This window comes from Taudactylus pleione, unplaced genomic scaffold (genome assembly GCF_031769625.1).
Source record: "Taudactylus pleione unplaced genomic scaffold, aTauple2 ptg000012l, whole genome shotgun sequence".
Taxonomy (NCBI): domain Eukaryota; kingdom Metazoa; phylum Chordata; class Amphibia; order Anura; family Myobatrachidae; genus Taudactylus; species Taudactylus pleione.
Window position 1 is genome coordinate 3,498,666 of NW_028284415.1, and position 19,852 is coordinate 3,518,517.

Sequence of the window (19,852 nt, forward strand, 5' to 3'; positions counted from 1 at the left end):
TCTTGTGGAATTGTATATTCTTTTCTATACAAATATTTATATTTATGATTAAAGTAAAATGGAATAGCCATCAGAGGTAGTGGAGTCAAATAAAGTAGAGCAATTTAAACATGCTTGGGATAGACATAAGGGTATCCTTACATAGAACCAAGGATCATATAGGGTTTAAGGTCACCATAAGGTTAAAAAGGGGCAGACTAGATCAGCCAAGTGGTTCTTATCTGCCATCTTATTCAATGTTGCTATTTTGACCAAAACTTGGGACAATTACATGAGCATTAAAAGCAATTGGTCTACACACTTCAAACTGATTTATTCTATAAATTTATAAAAATGAATAAATAAGTATGTATGTGTATGTATGTGGATGTGTGTGTACAAAAGGTAAAAAGTACAGAAGCAGCTGCAAACTTTTTTGCTTTCAAATATGTTTGTGCATAAATTTTTGGTCTAAAAGCCCTGTTCTCGCTGACAGCGGGGAATGTATGTATAGAAAAAAGATAAGATAAAATTGCATTTACTCACCATCATTCCTGTGACCTGCTATGCAAAAAAGTAGGGAATGACCTCAAAAAGTCTGGTGGTCTCTGTGTGCAACGTTGTCAACAGGAATACATCTATTTTTTATTTTTATTCATGAAAACTTAAGGTTAACAACTATTGTTTTGAGGGCAAAGGGCTTTCCCTACTGTCTCTATTGACTCCAAGCTATATCTAGTCCCGCAGGCCATGGCATTGAGCAAAATAGTCATCAGGGGTTTTTTTTATTCTTATTTTTGTTCTTAAGATAACCAGTCAATTCAATATGTATGCCAACAAATTCAGCCTTTCTTGGTAAAGGTGGCATTCAAGTGGTCCTACACTATCTTGCCATTTCTACCCCTGTAATGCTGGCCATACACGCTGCAATTATCGGGACGATCCGCCCGATATCGGCGGATCGCCGCGATAATTGTAGCGTGGGGGGGGCGACTGAGGGTTAAATATTGCTCGGTCGGGCATGCTGGATTGTCCAGCATGCCCGTCCGATGCAATATTTTCCAGTAAACTGTCGGCCGCATCGGGCAGTGTATGCCCAGCACAGCCGACAGACAGACATTTCCTGTGTTCCTTCCTACGGAAGGAAAAGGGAAATGTCTCCTCCCCCGGGGGCGGAGCGCGGATGTCGGACTATACACTGTGAGATTTCTCTCACAGTGTATGCCGCGGACATCTGCGGCTGGCAGCCGGCCAGATAAAATGTCTGTCGGTCTGACAGACATTTTATCTGGCAGTGTATGCCCAGCATAAGATGGGCATTCAGGGGAGTTTTAATTGTAAAATAGCAAAGAGGGAAGAGAATGAGGAGGCTACAGCAGTCACGTTAAGTGATTCTCAGTCATTGCTTCATAATTTGAGGCTATAATCAATCAGTACGATTATTTAATACTTATTTACTCAAATATTGCAAGCAACCCTTTAACACTACCTAAAATATCAATGTTTTTACTCATTAGAAAATTAAATGTATTAAAAGTATCACCTTTAATATTTGACATATTACAGCACTAGATAGTGCTACCATGTACATGTACTACAGTACTTTAAATACTCTTTGAAACTCTGCTCAATAGGTACAAAGATTCATTACTACCTTTTTCATTAATTAGTAGATATTTTCACCAATTAATAATTTTGCCCAGATAGATAGTGCCACCTTTTAATTCATATTAATTATGAACTAATTATTAATCATTCTTTAGTCATTAGTTTCCACCCAAATATCCTTGACAAGAGTGTAAAGAGCAAATCCAGTGGCCCTAACAAAAAATGTGATGTATAATCATGCTAGATTACAAAATGCAGCAGCTCTGTAAAATGAATAGAAACTTGCAGAAGCAGGAAGCTATTAATTACAATATGTATGCCCTGCTTTCCTACCCTAAATATAAACTGAGCCAATCTGGAATAACCAACTAGAAGCAAACCCACTAATGTTACAGTAAAATAACAACTGAGTGTGAACAAATAATTACTGAACAGATATTTTACCTGGCTACAAAACACCTTTACCCCCAGAGGGAGTTTCAGAATTAATGATCTAGAAGTCCAACTAAATACTAAATTATTGGTGATTTTGGCTTTAACTTGTGTGCTGAAGTGAGGGAGGAAGTTCCGTTCCCCCTAGTGGCAGTGAATTGGTTAATGGTAAAGGCGGTTGTTGGATTCGTTGAGTATCCTAATGCACTTTTTAGATTCAGAGAAGTTCCCGGCCATAGTGTGTAGCGACAGTGTCCCTTTTCTGGATGCCCTCAGGCCAGGTGCTGCTACCCTGCTTTACCTTCTTCTATGATGTTCTCCCAGGGACAGATCACTTCTTGAATGGAGTCCTTACATGCCAGCTGGTTGTCCTCCTCCTCCTCTGAGTCAATGGGATAAATCCGACACTCAGCTGGAATATCCACTTTAATCTGGAAAAAGCTGCAACAAGTAACATTAATTAAATTCTAAAATGAAAAATAGTTTGTTCAGAATTAGTCATTCTTACCCAGGAGAACACGATAATGGGTAATCCATTCACATAGCAGCCCTTCAATATCAAGCTCTGGCATTACCCAGAGATCTATTCTTCAATAATATTCTGGATATAAAAGAGCACTGCAGCCTGTCACTACTTTTAGTATGTCAAATATCATGAGGACGGGTAGATGGAAATGTAACAGTGGTCAATTTGCAAAAGCGTACGTTTCTCTGCGATTTTACAGTGGGATTAAAAGTAGCATACTTTTTTAAAAGCCAAAACCGGGTTAGTTAAAAACCGCCCTATTATATTTTTACCTTCATCTTTACTGGTCTGTGCTATTACCAGTGAATTTAGATTAAATAATGAGCATTACATATTTGCATGCCCATACATATCCTTTATTGAAAAGTAAGGGGCCTATTTAAGAAAAATTACGGCTAAGCCCCTCAAAATAACATTTCTTAAATACTGGGGCCAAGCTCCATAAAGCTTTTCAGAGCTTAGTAAATGAGACTGGGGATTTCTTTGTTTTCGTTTTCAGAGGATTGGCTGCATTTTTTACTTTGAATAATAGGCCCCTATATCTCTTTTTTGTACGTATGTGCTTGTGTTAATATGCTATTCTACAGCAGATACATGTGAATAACTGATGATTTAAAGAGGCTTTTAGTCTATTTTATCCCCATATCTTTACTATGTGTGATGTAGACTTTGTAGTGGTTACAAATCCACATGTACAGTAGATACATGAAGGAAGACATCACAGTTTATGCTGATATCTGCTAACCAGTTGCAGTTTTACTTTCAGGGTCTCTTGCCCAAGAGTCAATGGCACCACCCAATGGCTGTGCTTTGTTAAAGGGAAGGCTGGGAGTAGCATTTGAATATTCCAGCAACTGCTATTGCGAAAGCGGCTGCATTACCAACCATCTCTGAATCAGAGCAAAATAGGGATCATAGGGCCTGATTCAGAGATGTACGCTAATGCCATCACAGCTGCTCCGTGAAAATATGCAAATGTCGATTTTGAGACGCCCACCTGCGGCTTTGCAAATCCAAGCATCTGCGTACAAAGACACAGCATCGGTCACAGATCCTTCGATAATCAGACTGAGTAGCCCTATGGTTGTGAAGAAAGGGCGCTATACTGAGATGTTTGAGCCACTTTCACTGCATTTGGGATCACAGAGGCAGGCTGTGACATGCCCCGAAAATTGTTGTGACACTCCTGCGCTCTTTGCCGCCACTCCGCGTTACCTCCCACAAATGCTCCCTGACTTTCAATCACACTGTGCTGCGAGCGACTACGGTAATGTGCCTTGACACATGTGCCATGTGACTCTGACGCATGTACAGATGACCAATTATCGCTCAACTGCGTAAACATCGGAAGAGCGTACAACTCTGAATCAGGCCCATAGGTCCCTATTAGGCACATGATGACTATACTATAGAAAAGTATTTTTTAAGTGCCTGACTGACCTTGAATGCAGTTTGTTCTATTCTTGCTCCATACAGCATGGAAGATTTGTGGATATAGGGCCTGATTCAGACCCGCTCGCGAGCGGGCCGATGGTGCCCTACTGCGCATGCACACAATGGAGGGAGCTCCATCGTGTGCATGCGCGAGACCCGAATAACGACGGGGTAGCCGTCATTATGGGTCTCGCACCAAAGGGGGCGTGCTGTCGATGGTGAGTGACAGCACGCCCCCTTTTTTGAGCGTGCCGGGGGCTTGGCTGCCAGACGGAGGTGTTCCCATGGGAACGCCTACCGTCTGGGTCCGGCCCCACTGACATCACTAGTGATGTCAGTGGGAGTGATTTTGGCTCTGATAGAGCCAAACTCACTCCAGGGCTTGCGGTCACCGAGACCCTACCGCAGGGTCTCGTCGCAAGCCCGATGGTCGCGATGGTCTTGACCATCGCGACCATCATCATGGATGCTCGCATAAGCTGTGGGTGGTAACCCACAGCTATGCGAGCGTCCAAAAGGCTGGACGGAAAAAAAAAACACGCCCTGATTCAGAGCGGGCGCTCGTTCAGAGCATCCGGCTCTGAATCAGGCCCATAGCCAATACATTTCTGGCAGAGATGACAAGTAATCCCTATCTATAGTCCAATCACCATAGTTGGAACGCTGTGTGCCTTCGTTCACACAACTTTTAGTTTTTAAAGTTCTACTCTCCCAATAAATTGGTACTTGAAATGCTGCGTTAAGGGTCTTGCAGTGAAAAAAAAACTGATTAAATACCCTCTTGGTATTATATCCATCAGTGGCTCCCTGGAAACTGATTTATGAATTTCTATCAAACAATAATACACACAGTAATCTATTTTACTAACTTTGTTATGTATTTCCCCTTCTACTGTAGATGTGTTGGCATTTTTCTCAGTGTCTGAAAGCTAAAAGGAAATAATACTGGACTGAACAAAGAGGGCCTATACTCCACAATCAGATAGGGTGTTGGCAGCTCACCATTCCATGCCGTAATGGGTTCATGCAGTGATGTTCAGGTGATTGGGGAGCTTGCAGTAAAATACACAGATGTAAAAAAGCTGGTGACATCAGAGCGAACATTTTGAGACCTCCAACATGCATGTGCCATGCAAACCATATCAGACTTTCCACTGTGCAGGTGATCATAAACACGGATGCTAGTAAAGCCAAAGAAACACAATGTAATTCCATGCATTGGCCATGCTGAAAACAGTGGGAAACATCTTATTCTTTTTTTGTCCACCAGGTGTTAATGATCATACAGAACACGGCTGTGTTCCCTACTATAAAAACTCTCTCAACCACTTAACTCCCCGTTTCAGGAATGCTCCTCGCCCCCAAACTGTCAATCTGGCTCCTCTCTGCAGCTGAAGCGTGCGGGGTACCGCCAGGCTGCCCGATCACTGCGACCAGCAGTGATCAGTACAGAGAGGATCCGAAGGTGCAGAGGGAATGGGAGGTCCTCTGAGATTGGCATCTGCTGGAAGATTATCTTCCGGCAGCCGCCCAGTGGGTGTTTGAGACTGGTAGCATCAGATGCGACCTTGTCAGGCACAGCCCAGCCTGGTGTGATCACATGTAATGCGATCACGCCAGGAAAGTGGTTACAGATTTATGCGTTCTTATTCAATTAATAATTTCAAACCCCTAAAGATCCCTCTCCAGTGAAAATATTCTAAAATTAGCCTTTAGGGTACGATGGTTAACTGTAGGAGAGTCTGGCGAACTTGATAAATTCACTTATCTGAATGCAGAAGATATTTGGTAAATTGGGATATTTATATTTATACATGCTGTTTCCACATGTATAAGGGGGTGAAAAGTTTGAGAAATACACCAGTATTTCAGTTCTATGAGTTTTTTCATAGTGATTGGGGTCGTTCTGCGTAAAGACAATGATATTACGGAAAAGGCACATGATTACGGTAATCAGTATGATGCCTTGAGATTTTAATAGGTAAAAGGTTTGCTGTAACAGTTTATTTACTAAACCCAAGTCAGTGACATGGAATGTGGGAGACATGACAGAGTACAATTAGCACCTCAACAGTCATTTTCTCTGTGAGCTGGAAACAAAGGAAAGTCAGACAGTTCAATAAACCCTCTCTGACCACATATCTATAAAAACCAACATGTACTTCCCTGAATCCATCAACTTCTGTACATACTGCAGCTGGAAAAGGCTTAGTTATCCCATCCACAATTAACTACTTCCAGAGTTTGTTTAATTATACTGATAGGTTAAATACAGTTGCAGTCTAGGGTGCGCTTATCTGGCCAGTTAAAGTTCCCAATTCTTCAGCTAACATTCATTGGGAGCACCTCTACTTACTTGGTCACTGTCTTTGAGGTTTGTTGAAGCTGCTGCTCAAGCTCGTTTATAGGTTGCACTTTGCCATGATTGACCGCTGGGCACTTGGGAGAAAGGGTGGCAAAAACTGGGGAATTTGAGCACCCCCTTTTCAAGAGCTTGCTGAAAGACAATGTCACCTTGGATTTCTGAGCCGTTTTGATCTCCAATGGGACAGACAGGTGGTTCCCAGCTGTTCCAGACTCTGACCCGAATGACACTTCTGTATTGTCAGTGGGAGAAGGGAACTGGTTCTCAGAGTCATACACCCTGCCGGATTCCCATTTCCTTTCGACATCTGGAGTACTTTCTATTGCTACACTAATAGGAGAAGGACAGGCTGTACAATTTGGCAAGGCGATGTGTCCAAGGGAGGGGGTAGAGAGATCTGTTGCAGGGTGGCAGGTCAGGAAGGGACTTGTTGGGGACGGGGGAACACAGGTACCGGTGTAAACAGTCAGGTGAGGAATTGGAGCAGTGTAATGGCACAACTGTAGGAGAGATCAGAGGGTTGGTACAAGGTCAACTACAGACTAACATTGCAGGGTTTTGTAAACATTATAAATGCTAAAACATTGTAATTAATATTAACAGTTACTGTGTCATAGAGCTTGGAAAATATCAGTTACTTTCAAACTAGACAAAGCTGAGGGTAAAACATAAATTAACTTATGTACATTTGGCGAGGTACAGTACCTTATAAATGCTTTTACCTGGCCTTACATAATATTTTTCCCACCTCCTATTGGCTGTAATAGTGATGTACATAGCAGTAGCATTATTTACAATAACTAGTATTATATTCCAAGAATACTATGGGGTCTACGTACTAAGCCTTTGAGAGACATAAAGTGGACAGAGATAAAGTAACAACCAATCAGCTCCTGTCATTTTTCAAACACAGCCTGTAAAGTGACAGTTAGGAGCTGATTGGTTGGTACTTTGTCTCCGCAACTTTCTCTCTCTCCAAGGCTTAGTACATAGAGCCCTATGTACATGAAGTGCACCAGTCCCCTACACATGGTGGAGACAGCTTTTATGTTTTAAACTGATATTCTAATGAATGCAACATGGCAAATCACTAGGCATCAGTGCCATCATGACATCACTGAGGTACGAGGCAAGAAACTCATTGATGTTGCTGGTCCCAAGTAAATTGGAAGATCACATTGTCATATTGGTTCAGCCATCATTGAATATATACAGAAAAATGGTATACAATAAAAAGAATAATGAAATAAAGACAAACTTGGAAAACGGAACATGTTTATTGATGGAAAGACATGGAAATGGAATGACAGGAAGTGATGTAACAGTTGGTGAATGGGAAGGATGGAGTGTATTTTGCAACATTATGATATCTTGTATAAAGTACAAAATATATCCGCACTGACATTTACATATGAAATGGCCTAAACAGGTAACGTCACCTATAGATTAAGACTCACTGTACTGCCTTTTCTACCCACAGAAATGTGAATAAATAAGAATGACATACAGCTGTAGACACAATTCCCAAAGTCATAATGGGCACAGATTGCGCAGTCTGCTTGTAAGTCTAGCCATTTTACTGTACTGTATAGAAATCTGCAAGGAAAAGCTACAGACCTGAATATGTATATATTCCTATGGAGAAATTTTATTTGCTATGCAATAATGAAAAAGTGGTATTTATATATACTGTGCAGATTAGGTTTTTCAGTTGATTTAAATTGTATTATTTGTGTAGTTGCAGTCCTGTATTACAGTATGTTGCATTATATGTGTAGATGTAGTCCTGTATAATGTTGTCTTCTCTTTAATGGAATTGGACCTTTGTGCTGTTTAATACATAGGGCACAGGACTAACTAACATCAGAATTGCTACAAAATAGCTAATATGTGCCAATACTTCTGGCATACTGTACCTGGACTGGCAGCTTCTCATTGACTGGAAACACATAACACAGCCAATTGCAACTAGACAGGAAATGCTCCATACTTAGGGGTTTCTTTCCTCCCTAGCCTGATTTACTTTCTTGTACATGCTCTCCTGCAATGTAATAGCTGAGCATACTGGGTCAGATGCAGCTGGAAGTAAACTGGGCGTACTTGGAAAAGATGGATGGAAAAAATACTTACATTCGCCTCAACCTGAGTGCCTGGTTTGCTACCTACCCTATACTAGGTGCAAAAGCTACGCCTGCAAACAGGTGTATTTTCGCTTATGGCAAATTCTGCGGTTGTGTTGACACCAGATCACAGAAATGTTCCTACAAGAGAATGCCCCGTTTCAACTTAGTTACACCATCTACATATGTGTAGACAGGATTTAAATTTATATCACTCTGAATAGCCTGTACTTGCGTGTGCCCAGCTCCTGAGCAATCGCAGTATAAATTCATGTAAGATACGCTCCACAAACAGGCTTAGGTTCCACTCTGCCCTACTGCCACCTTGCTCTCTATGGGGCTGATGCTGAGTGATTACTGCTGGTCTGTGTAGGATTCCTTACATGATTACCCTATGTGCATGCTCAGAAAGTGAATGTATGCAGATGTTCCCAGGAAGGCCCGCACACATTTTGCACCTACCAAACCTTACGATAAGATAGGTGACATGGAGGTGGGAAGAGACACTCTAGCATAAGTAAAGTTGAGTGTGGCCATATACACCCCAATGCTGCTCATACACCCCAATGCTGCTCATGCAGACCAGCAAGTAGGTGCATATATACCTGTTAGGAGACGTATCTTTTGTACCTGCTATACGGCCAGTATAAGTACACACTGATAATAATGATATAGTTAACATGGTGCATATTCTGCCAATGCAGAGTCGTATGCATTATTTAGTTATGTTATAAGTTACTATAGCGCACACGTATTACGCAGCACTTTACAGTGCCATTCACATCTGCCCTGCCTCACTGGAGCTTACAGTTTGTTGGCCTGATTCAGAGTTGTACACTATGCCAATGTTTTTGCAAATGGAGTGATTATTTGCCATTGTGCATGTGTTTGATTTGCACTGCGCAAGGTGCATTGCCGTAGTCGCACGCTATGAGTCTTTTTATCACAGTGTGAGTGCCAGGCAGGGATCGTTTGGGGAGGCAAAGGGGAGTGTCGGCTAAAAACGCATGTCACAGGAAACATGGCTCCGGCGTCTCAGTTACGGCGACCATTCTGAGTAACCATAGACTCACTCAGGAAGTCAATGTTGGCCTGATCTGCATCCTGTGCATGTGTATGCAGTTGCGGGTAGCTGCGACGGCTCAGGTGGGTATCTCCGTACAAGTCCCGGCCGCTGTTGCATTAGCAGACCATCGCACATCAACAGCTATGAAAATCGCAGCTGCGGCAGCATTCGCACACAACTCTGAATCAGGCTCTACATTCCTTATCACAGTGTCTTTCAACCACTGTGCCGCAGCTCTCAGCTCACCGCACTTGTACTGTAGTGTGTTTTGTTCCTGTGGAGGCCAATGTGTGTGTATGTTTTTTCATTGGTCACGCACGCTGCATCGCCGGATGGTGTGCCTTGGCAATTTTAAAATCTTGTGTAGTGTGCCTCGAGTTGAAAAAGGCTGAAAATCACTACCCTATCACATACACAGTCATACCCACTAGGGTAAAAAAAATTTCAGAACCCAAATACCTTACCGGTATGTGTGGGAGAAAACTGGAGCACTCGGAGGAAAACCATGCAAACACTGAAAATATACCAACGTTACACAGATAATGCCTTGGTTGAGAAATTAACTTGTGACCTCAGGGCCCAATTCAGACCCGGACGCTAAGCAGCAATTGCTCGCTATGGCCGATTGTCGCACATCTGCGCATGCATTGCGGGACGCGTGTGCGAACCAGTTACTGCGATCGGGAATCGTGCGCTCGTAGCACAAAGACTGAGCGCTACTATGAGTGACAGTGCTGTTTGTGGGTGGTAACGGGAAGGTGCTTGTGAATGGGGGAGTGGTGCTGCGAACGCAGGCATGTCTGGGCGTCAAAGTTGAGTTTTATGGGTGTGCATAAATAGCATGGAAGCGTCATTGTACACGTCACCTGGTAGTATTTCAGCCTGCAGTGATCGCAGTGCTTGCGGTGGAGTAGGGTCTACCTCAAGCGCTGCGAGCAGCTCCCATGACTCTCGATGGTTCTGATTAACCATACACTTCCTGGAGATGACACGTGCTAAGACAGAAAAGTGGGCGTCTTTATACCGGCATGTGCTCACTCTGCCGTCGCTCTCTAAGACATAGAGGGCGTCCTTACACCAGACAGTGCGGAATTTGCATACCCGGCCCCTTTTGGATGCAAGCGATCGCGGCTTAGCGTCCGGGTCTGAATCGACCCCCCAGTACTGTAAGTAAGGCAGCGATGCTAACCACTTCTCCACCATGAGTTCTGCATATATGCAGAAATGCGCTATTTTTATATTATTTTTTTCTTAATTTACGCTAGAGATGTGCAGTTCGGTTTTACTCGGATATGTTCGGATCTCAGAAACTTGCATCATATTATCTATCCAGCGGTCACGTGTTTTAGAGAACAATAAGAGAAATCCGAACTTGCAATAATAATTTTGTAGAAAAGAACAGAGTACAACCGAACCCGCACATCTCTAATTTACGCCCAATTTGCTACCAACTGTGCCTCAGTTGCTATATGTGACTCTGATTGCCAAAAGCGGTGACACAAGCCATAGATCTCTCTCTTTAATACCCATGTTACCCAAAGCCATCAACATATGTTGATTCCTAAATCAGCAGCTTTTACAATACAACGAATTTTCCTTAGTTCATTCCAATCTGGCTTTTGATCAAACGATTCTACAGCAAACAATCTCATTAAACATCTGTAATGAAAAGCAGTGTGTAATGGAACATTCATCAGGGAAAGTTTCCTAGATTTTGCAAAAACCTTTCATTCTGTGTCCCATACTGCACTGGTAAGCAAACATTTATAATTGGTGCACACGTTAAAGGGTTTTCACTCCTATTTATCAGGAAGATCCCAGTATATGTCAGTCCGGCCTCCTAGGTGTTACCTGTGTTGCTCCCAGAGGCTCTGTTCTGGAACTACTACTGTTTCCTTTAAATGTAATTGAGTTACCCGCAGTCTATAAATCAGCCTGAGGCCTTATAGTGTGCGTGGAAGTTAGCAATTTCTGAGTAAGGTCTGACCTTGTGCAAGTGTGTGTGAGGCTGTGATGGTGTTCTATTGTACCAATGGTCTCTCAGTCTTGCTAAACATTACGGATGTGTGTAAGGTAAAGTGGGCGTCCTTTGAAGTGCTGCGACTACATAGCGATCGCAATGGATTAGCATACTATCGCAGTTGAACTGCACATTCGAAATAGCGATCCTTGCTGAATCAGGCCCAAAGGCTATACTTGCAAATGTAGTGCACCTGATCTACCTATTATGTCTAACTCCCATGGCCAGAAAGCTGATCACACAATAGATGCTGAGGCTTATTATATTATTACATGCATATTATAGACTAATCAGATAAAGAGATCAATTTTCATATGCTGCGCTTTACATATACGTCACGTCTTTACTGGATTTGGATGCTAGATTAAAGGGGCAATAATATTAAATACAAATGCTGTGTTTTGATTTAATATTTCTGGACAAGCTTAACAAATACTGTACCTAGAACTTCTTACTACTTCTTGCATATGAAGCTACAGTACTTATCACCTAAGATCTACTTCCAGAAAACGGCTAATGGTCTTTTATTTCAGTAAGAAGCCTTGCTGCTCTGTCTTTTTGTACAGCGTACCCCATTTCTGAAACAACCTAAATCACTTAAATCTGCCTTTTGTCTAAAACCTTTAATATGTATGTTGCCCGATTCCATACACATGCTTCTGATGGTAATTCTTATTGCTCTCTGGCAGATCACAATGAAATATAATTTATATGGATATAATATATACACTTACTATTCCTGGGTCCTTTCTGTGCTCACAGTCATGCCTATATTCATCAGACATAACAGCTTATTTTCATTGCTGTGGGCTATGATGCGGATACAAGTATTGTGTCCTATCCCAAGGATACAAGTAATTAAATAAGTCTTCCTAACTGTATAAATGACTTATTAAAAAAAGACAGAAGGAAGCCTGATAAAGCAATGAATTTAGTAATATTGGTAGGAAGGCAGGTGCAAACTAATAGCAGTGTCATGTTAAGGTGCCAGAACACACATGAAGGTGTACGCTGATGTCTCAGGTAAATGATTACACTGTTACCACATAAAATACCCTTATTAATAAAAACAGCACTAATGATCATTGATTACTGTCACCCACAGGGATTCCAGCAAGATTCCTCCTATACATGTATTGTCATCTTGAACTGCCCTTACAGGGAATGACCTTTACTTGAAAAGAAGGGACTACTGAAACATTACCGACAAGCCTGAGCTACAAGTGTGTACATATGATCTTGTCACTGATATTGGGTTGTGCTTTACTACTCGTTGCTCTCAGTGGGAAGACTTACAATGCCATACTATATCTGATGACAAAATGCTCCTGATTTACCTTACAGTGTCAGGGAAGTCTATTTTGTTTTAACAGATGATTCTGTATGTCCATCTGCCCTCACTAGACACCACTACATTGTCACAATCCTGATAGTGGAATTCACAGATACATAACGATCACCTTGAATAACAACCACAATCAGGAAATCCATTATACCTATAATTTGTCTGAATTTTAAATTACCCATCCTCTATCCTGTGCTCTACTTGGTACAGCTGTTGTGGCTATGACTCATTCATTGAAGAGTCCTAATTATACTCAAAGTCGTAGCTTAACCTTCTGGAAAGTCAACAAAAAGACAAATATTTTTGGACCAGCAAACAGACTGCCCTAGAAAAGCTAAGCAGTGGGGACACCTTGTGGTAGTGCTGGGAATTTCACTAGTTTCTCCATTGAATCTATAGCTGGTAATTTCATCCTGTTTTCTTGCTCTTAAGTTGCCCTAAGATTTTCTCACTCTATACTTGAGCCAGTATTGCCTGGGTCCCAATCTAAGTGGGTTTAGGAGCCTCCTGCTTAAGTTGGCTCCTCCTGTCTAGCTTGCTCATAACCTGGGTAATATCCACGGTGTTTGCAGCCTCCTTTGCTCGGGCTTCTTCCTCCAGCTGTCGCAGGATCACCGGGCTTGGGCTGGATCTCCGATGCCGACGCATGAATGGAAAGTTACTGTTAGGAAAAGAGAAATATAAAAGTATAATCATAACTATTTTCTAGGTATTGTTTTGAAAATAATGTACTGTATTATACATTTCACAACTCTTGTATTGTATATAATACATATTTCCCCTTCTATAGATTAGATAAGTTCAATGTATAAGGATATTAAAAGCTATTTATAATATCTACTGTAGTTGGACATATAAAAGCTCATTTAGAGATGTATGTAAAAATGCATCTTGTCCTCATGTAAAAATGTGTCTGCGATTTTATGTCTTGACATTGAATATGTTTTTAATTACATTCCTAAAATTGAGTGCAAATATGTGTTAGCAGCAAAACAAATGTATGGGTCACCTCTAAAGTCAGTAACCTACATTATCAATACCACAGTGTTAGCCAGCACCAAGCCACAGAGTCTGGGGTAGTCACACTATAACAAGTAAACCCGCAGCATTGGCTCACCTTGCCGTAATGTGAACCCAGACCCCCATCCCTAAAATAGAGGCTATAAATCTGCGCTGAACAATTTGGTCTGGTTCACATTATCACAGGAGAAATCCATATTGTTGGTTTCCCTGCATAGTGTGACCAGCCTGTGTAGTCTAATGCATTAGCAGGATGGTATCCCACGCTTACTGATCCCCAGAGTTCCCCTCCTGCATGTTTTCAAGGGCAACAGACCAGGCTGAGCAGAGGCTGTTGCTTATTAGTTTGAATTTTTTATTTGCTATTTAACAAAACAAGATGCAATAGTCCTCATCATCATCATCAACATTAGCTTGACACACAAGATAACAGTGAGCGGCAAATATGCCACATTTAGTGCCAGTGATTAGCTTGCGAACTCCCTTATGCCCCTTTCACATCTCCAAAATAACCCGGGTTATTGCTGTGTTGAGGTGGCTCGACCCGAGTCGAGGTGCAGTCTAAAAGCACTACTTTGGAATAACCCGGGTCAAGCAACACTGCTTATAACCCGGCATTTCATACCGGGTTATAAGCAGTGTTAAACACAAGTCGGACTCGGGTCTATGTGCACTTAAAAGTGTCTGACCCGGGTTATTTAACCTGGGACTCAGGGAAAAGGGCTTATTGGCTGCTTTTTGAATGCCTTGATGATGTTAGCAGCCTGAGCCCTGCCAGCACACTACACAGAGATAGAGTGAGCTCTCAGATTTTCATCGCCATGGCAAATTGGAGTCCTGATGAGGTGAAGGAGCTTCTAAGAATTAGGGGTGAGGCAGATATTGCCAGACAGCTGACAGGAACTGTAAAGATTTCTTAAATAACTTATCAGTGGCTGAATCTAGCAGGAGTATAGAAGAAACTATCATGAAGTCAGGGCTGCAACCTTGTACTATGTCAGCCATGATTGCTGCAATGCTGTGAGCTGTCCCCACCCTCTCCTTTTGTTCCATTCTGACACCTCATCTTTCTGAGCCTAAAAGACAACCCGGGAATAACCTGGGTCAAAAGTGCAGTGAAAATAGACCAACCCGGGAATAACCTGGGTCGAAAGTGCAGTGTGAAAGGGTTTGACCCGGGTCGGACCCGGGTTCAATATCGCTGGTCGGACCCGGGTTTGAGATGTGAAAGAGGCATAACTGTACTGTACTTGCTCGTGAACGCCTGAAACCCATCTCTGCGCACGCAAGCTCAAGATCCATGTAATTCAGTAGTGCATGCTATGAAGAAGATGCACAACGTAATAGAGCTGTCGTAATGATAACATTTCAGCACATACAATTAGTCCCCTGTATACAGTTTTAATTACTTTCATCATCCGCCAGTGTAACCTGCCAGTACATGCGTAGTAAATGGTTGGACCACATCTCCAACAAATTAGTCAATTAATTTAAACACATGCAGGATAAACAGAAGTGTATCATTAGCATAAACTATTTTAGGCAGAAATGGATACAATATTCTGATCACACTGATCTGCCACACAAGCTCTATATGCTATTTACTGTGTGTGTCAACAGTGAAATGAAACCGTGATTGTGAAGTTTCAGTACCTTTGATGGCCTGTAGATGGTGATGTAGAGACAAGAGGCTCATTTTTGGTTTTAGTGAAATGTATTTATGCTCAAACATTATTTGGACCTATTCATTTTCGGTGCTTAGTGTAATTATTTGGATATTTATAAACAAATAGCCATCAAATTAATAGAGGCTTCCTTTCAACTGCTGGTTTAGTATAGAACCGTGATCATATTTGCTCAAAATGACAGCTGAGACACTGCTGGGAAACTGTGTGTAAAGCTGGTGATTTTGGGAAAAAAAACTTCATTATTTGGAGAAAAAGTCCTGGGAAAAAAGAGAAGTGGGACACATCCGCCGTGTGACGGCCCTTTCATGAGCTGTTCTCAGCCTCTGTTTCATGAGCTGTTCTCATTCCACTGGCTGGCCAGGGAATCTGCAAGCACCATGTGCAGGCAATTAGAGTGCAGGCCTGCAAAACTTTCTGTTTGATGAGATTCTCTTGCAGGGATGAGAGAAGACACACGATGGAGAGCAGATGTGGCTGGCAAGAGAAACAGCTTGTTTTAATCTTTTCTATCACTATGGACCATCAACGTATATATGACGCCTACTGGAGAAAGTCACAATACACACTCTGCTACAACAACCAAAAAACTTATATTTCCTCTCTATACTAACATGTTAAATGCTTGTTCCTTTGGCTAGTAGTAGCCTACTGTAACTGACTGTAACTGACTGAGGGCCTTATTCAATTAGCGGCGAAAAGCCGTTATCTGAGAAAAAGTATCGCGGATGACGTAATTTCGCCAGGCGGAAACTTTTACGCCATATTCAATTGCAAAGACTTTTCGCGTACACGTAAAGTCAATGCAATATAATAGGCGAAAAAGTTTTGCCTATGAATACCTGGTGGGAAAAAGTGCAGTTTTGGGATGCAAAGGTGCGGAAACCACTCTGCACCCTTTGGACAGACCCCCAAAGGATAACTGCATCGAAATAATGCAAAAAAAAAAAAAAAAGAGGACCACCCCAAAAAAAACACTATGAAAAAGGGGGCGAAAAAGTACAATGTTGGGGTCCAAACTTAAAAACTAGCGAAATAAGCTTTTGGGGGATCTGCAAGTATGGGGGGGGGGTGTTTTTTTGATTGCAGGTGCTTGCTGAAGGTGCATTTTTAACGCTTTTTAGTTTTAACACTTCACTTTTGCATTTTTAAACTATGCTTGCACCCATTTTCATGTACCCCAAATTTGCTGGGAATAGTTATTTTCTCAAAAAAACCCTTCTAAATCCTATTCTTCACCATTTATGCAAAGACGCTATATAGAGGCAATTGAAAGCATTTAAGTACCCCAAATAGCTCCAGGGAGGCTAATCGGGGACATCTATACAATCCCCAATGTTAGTGCATCTTTTGGGGGATGTCAGGCTGATTTCCCCAAAACTGGCAGCACTTTTCGCCTATTTGAGTTTCGCCGGGACGCGTTCTCGCGTCCTTTGAAATTGAATACGGCGAATAGCGGGGGCGCGCTAGACACGAAGTCGGCGAAAAGTGCGGCATGCAAAAAGTACGGGTCTTTTCGCACCTAACTGAATATGCCCCTGATCATCTTATTAAAACAAACAGGCAGGAAGTCTCACTATGGTTATCCTACAACACTATATACCAATCATTTACACCATCTGTTTCTTTAAAGTTGTGGCTATGCCTTCTTGTAATCTCCCCTACCGTCTTTCCATCCCATTATCTGACATTTTGCTTATATTCTCTATAGTGTCCTTTCCTGATTAAAATGTCACCATCTTCCTGTATCACCAAGATCCACTTTCTTCTATAAGTTACAACCTTGCTTCTAGAGTCCCATTTCTAGGAAACCTGAGCTATAGAAAAAGCAGGAATCACAATAACCCACAGAACAGCCATCCACAACACCACTACAGCCTGTCATCAATAGCAGTTCTTTTAGGAAGTGACTCTAATATAATATAAGTGCAAATGGGACCTAGATATGCATCTGATCTGTATGGTAGACATAGAGATAGGACATAAATCTACATAAATGGTGCTGCATGTAGGACATGGAGTTAAGAGATGGATCTTCATTGTATAGTTGATATGGGGCCAGGACATGGCACTGCGCTGTAAAGTGGATATAGGTTTCTCAAATAGTTCTGTTCTGTACAGAGGACATGAGTTTAGCACAGTATGGTGGACAATGGCTGTGGGGGCACACATGGAGATGGGTCCGAGTGCTGGGAGCCTGTCTCACCCTCTAGTCAATGTAACTCTCCCTTCACTACACAAAGCTTCAGTGTCCATTGATTCTCCTACCTGCATCACTGTCTTCTCTTGCTGCTGAGCTCCGATCTCTAAACACTGCAGTGCAAACCCTGGTCACATGACACATCTAAGGTGTCCACCAGTGCTCAAGGCACCCCCCCCCATACTCAGAGCCATGCCTCTATTAGCTCTCTTTCTGTGCAGCTTACTGTCTGTGGTGTGGCCTCGCCCCCAGCTCTGCTAGCAGTGCCTGACTATACAGAAGCGAGGCTGAGCTGTTGCTGCCTCATCTCTCGTCTCCATGCAGTCCCAGGGAGCTCCACAAAGCTAGTGAGTGTTAACTATAAAAATAATTACAATAAACAAAGCAGAAGTTTATAAGTTATAAATATCTTCTTTGTATTATTCTAATAATTTTTGTATCAAATCTCAGGAGTGTGACAGGGGAGGCTCTGCCCCCCCTGCCTGCGCGTCCATGGGACACACTACCTAGATACAGGACAGTACTATATACTGTACAATGATTAACAATGTTGAGCTCACTGAGTAATAAATTAGTGCAATGCAGAGAATAATTAGTAATGAACATTGGTCTATGCCCCAAGGAGCTATTACAACCTATACTCCCTACCACATGTACACAGATATACACCAGGGTTCATTTTATGTCAGAATCCAATTATTCTACCATTACTTTTTTGAATTGTGTGAGGAAATCTGAGTATCAAGAGGAAACCTGAGCAAGCATAGGGAGAACATACAAACTGCACACATATAGGGCCTTGGTGGGAATCGAACCCAAGACTTCAGTGCTGTGATGCAGTACTGCTAACCACTGTGCAAACTGTGCTGCTCATAAGATATGAATCTGTACTGTGTGGTGAACATGGACTTAGGCTATGAATCTAGATTGAATGATGAACATGAACCTATGTTATGGATCTACACTGTATGGCTGACACATGGATTGGATATGCAGCAGTACTGTACTGTATGGTGGATATGTTATGTTTCCAACATGTGGATCTGTACTGTATGGTTGATGTGGACTCACTGCATTGTAGACATGGATTTAGGACATGCTTCTACTCTACTGTTTGGTAGAAGTGGGAATAAACTTCAAATATTTACTGTATCGTGAACATGGGGATAGAAATGGATCTGCACTGTACAGTTGACTTGGTGATAGGATACAGATGTGTGCTGTACTGTACGGTGGGCATGGAGTTTGGATATGGAGCAGTTCTGTATGGCAGGCATTCGATCCATTTCCGAGTCCCGTATCCACCATACATGGAGCTAGAACATGGATCTGCACTTTATAATAGACATGGATCTAGGATATGGATGTGCACTGTATAATGAATTTGGACATAGAATTGAAAGATATGGGCCTAGGGCATGGATCTATATGCACAGTATGGTGAACATGGATTTACCCTAAACAGTTGACTAAGCATTAGGACATGGATATGTGCTATATAGTGAACATGATGCTGGGATATGGTGCAGTGTTGTATGATGGGCATGTGGTTAGGACATGGATCTGTATGGTGAACATTAGACTAGGACACGGATCTGAACTGTATGGTGGACATTTGAGTAGGACATGGATCTGAACTATATGGTGGACATTAGAGTAGGATATGGATCTGAACTGTATTGTGGACATGAGAGTAGGATATGGATCTGAACTGTATTGTGGACATGGGAGTAGGTAATGGATCAGTACTATATGGTGGGCATGGACCTGGACTGGATCAAACATGGTGCTATGATATAGATCTGTGCTGTATATTAGACAGTGGTATAGAGCATTGATCTGCACTGTATGGTATACATGAGCCTATGATAAGGTTCTGCACTGTAAAATTAACATGGACCTAGAAAATTAATCTGCACTGTATGGTGAATATGGAGCTAGGCCATGAATCTGTGCTGTACAGTATACATGAGCCTAGGCCGTAGATTTTCACAGTCTGGTGAACATGGATCTGTTCTGTATGGTGAATATGGCGCTAGCACATGGATCTTC

At 42.1% G+C, this 19,852-nt stretch overlaps 1 protein-coding gene across 1 annotated transcript in view; it reads right to left on the reverse strand.

Annotated features, from left to right (window-relative positions):
- Window positions 1-1,913: 1,913 nt before the first annotated feature.
- RGS9 (regulator of G protein signaling 9) overlaps window positions 1,914-19,852 on the reverse strand; it is a 129,155-nt gene continuing 111,216 nt past the window's right edge. Inside the window, exons 17-19 of the mRNA XM_088467998.1 lie at window positions 13,442-13,559; window positions 6,336-6,844; window positions 1,914-2,460 (exon numbers count right to left, since the gene is read on the reverse strand). Of these exons, the coding sequence (XP_088324124.1) occupies window positions 2,307-2,460; window positions 6,336-6,844; window positions 13,442-13,559 (781 nt within the window). The 3' untranslated portion in view covers window positions 1,914-2,306. The remainder of the gene's footprint in view (window positions 2,461-6,335; window positions 6,845-13,441; window positions 13,560-19,852) is intronic.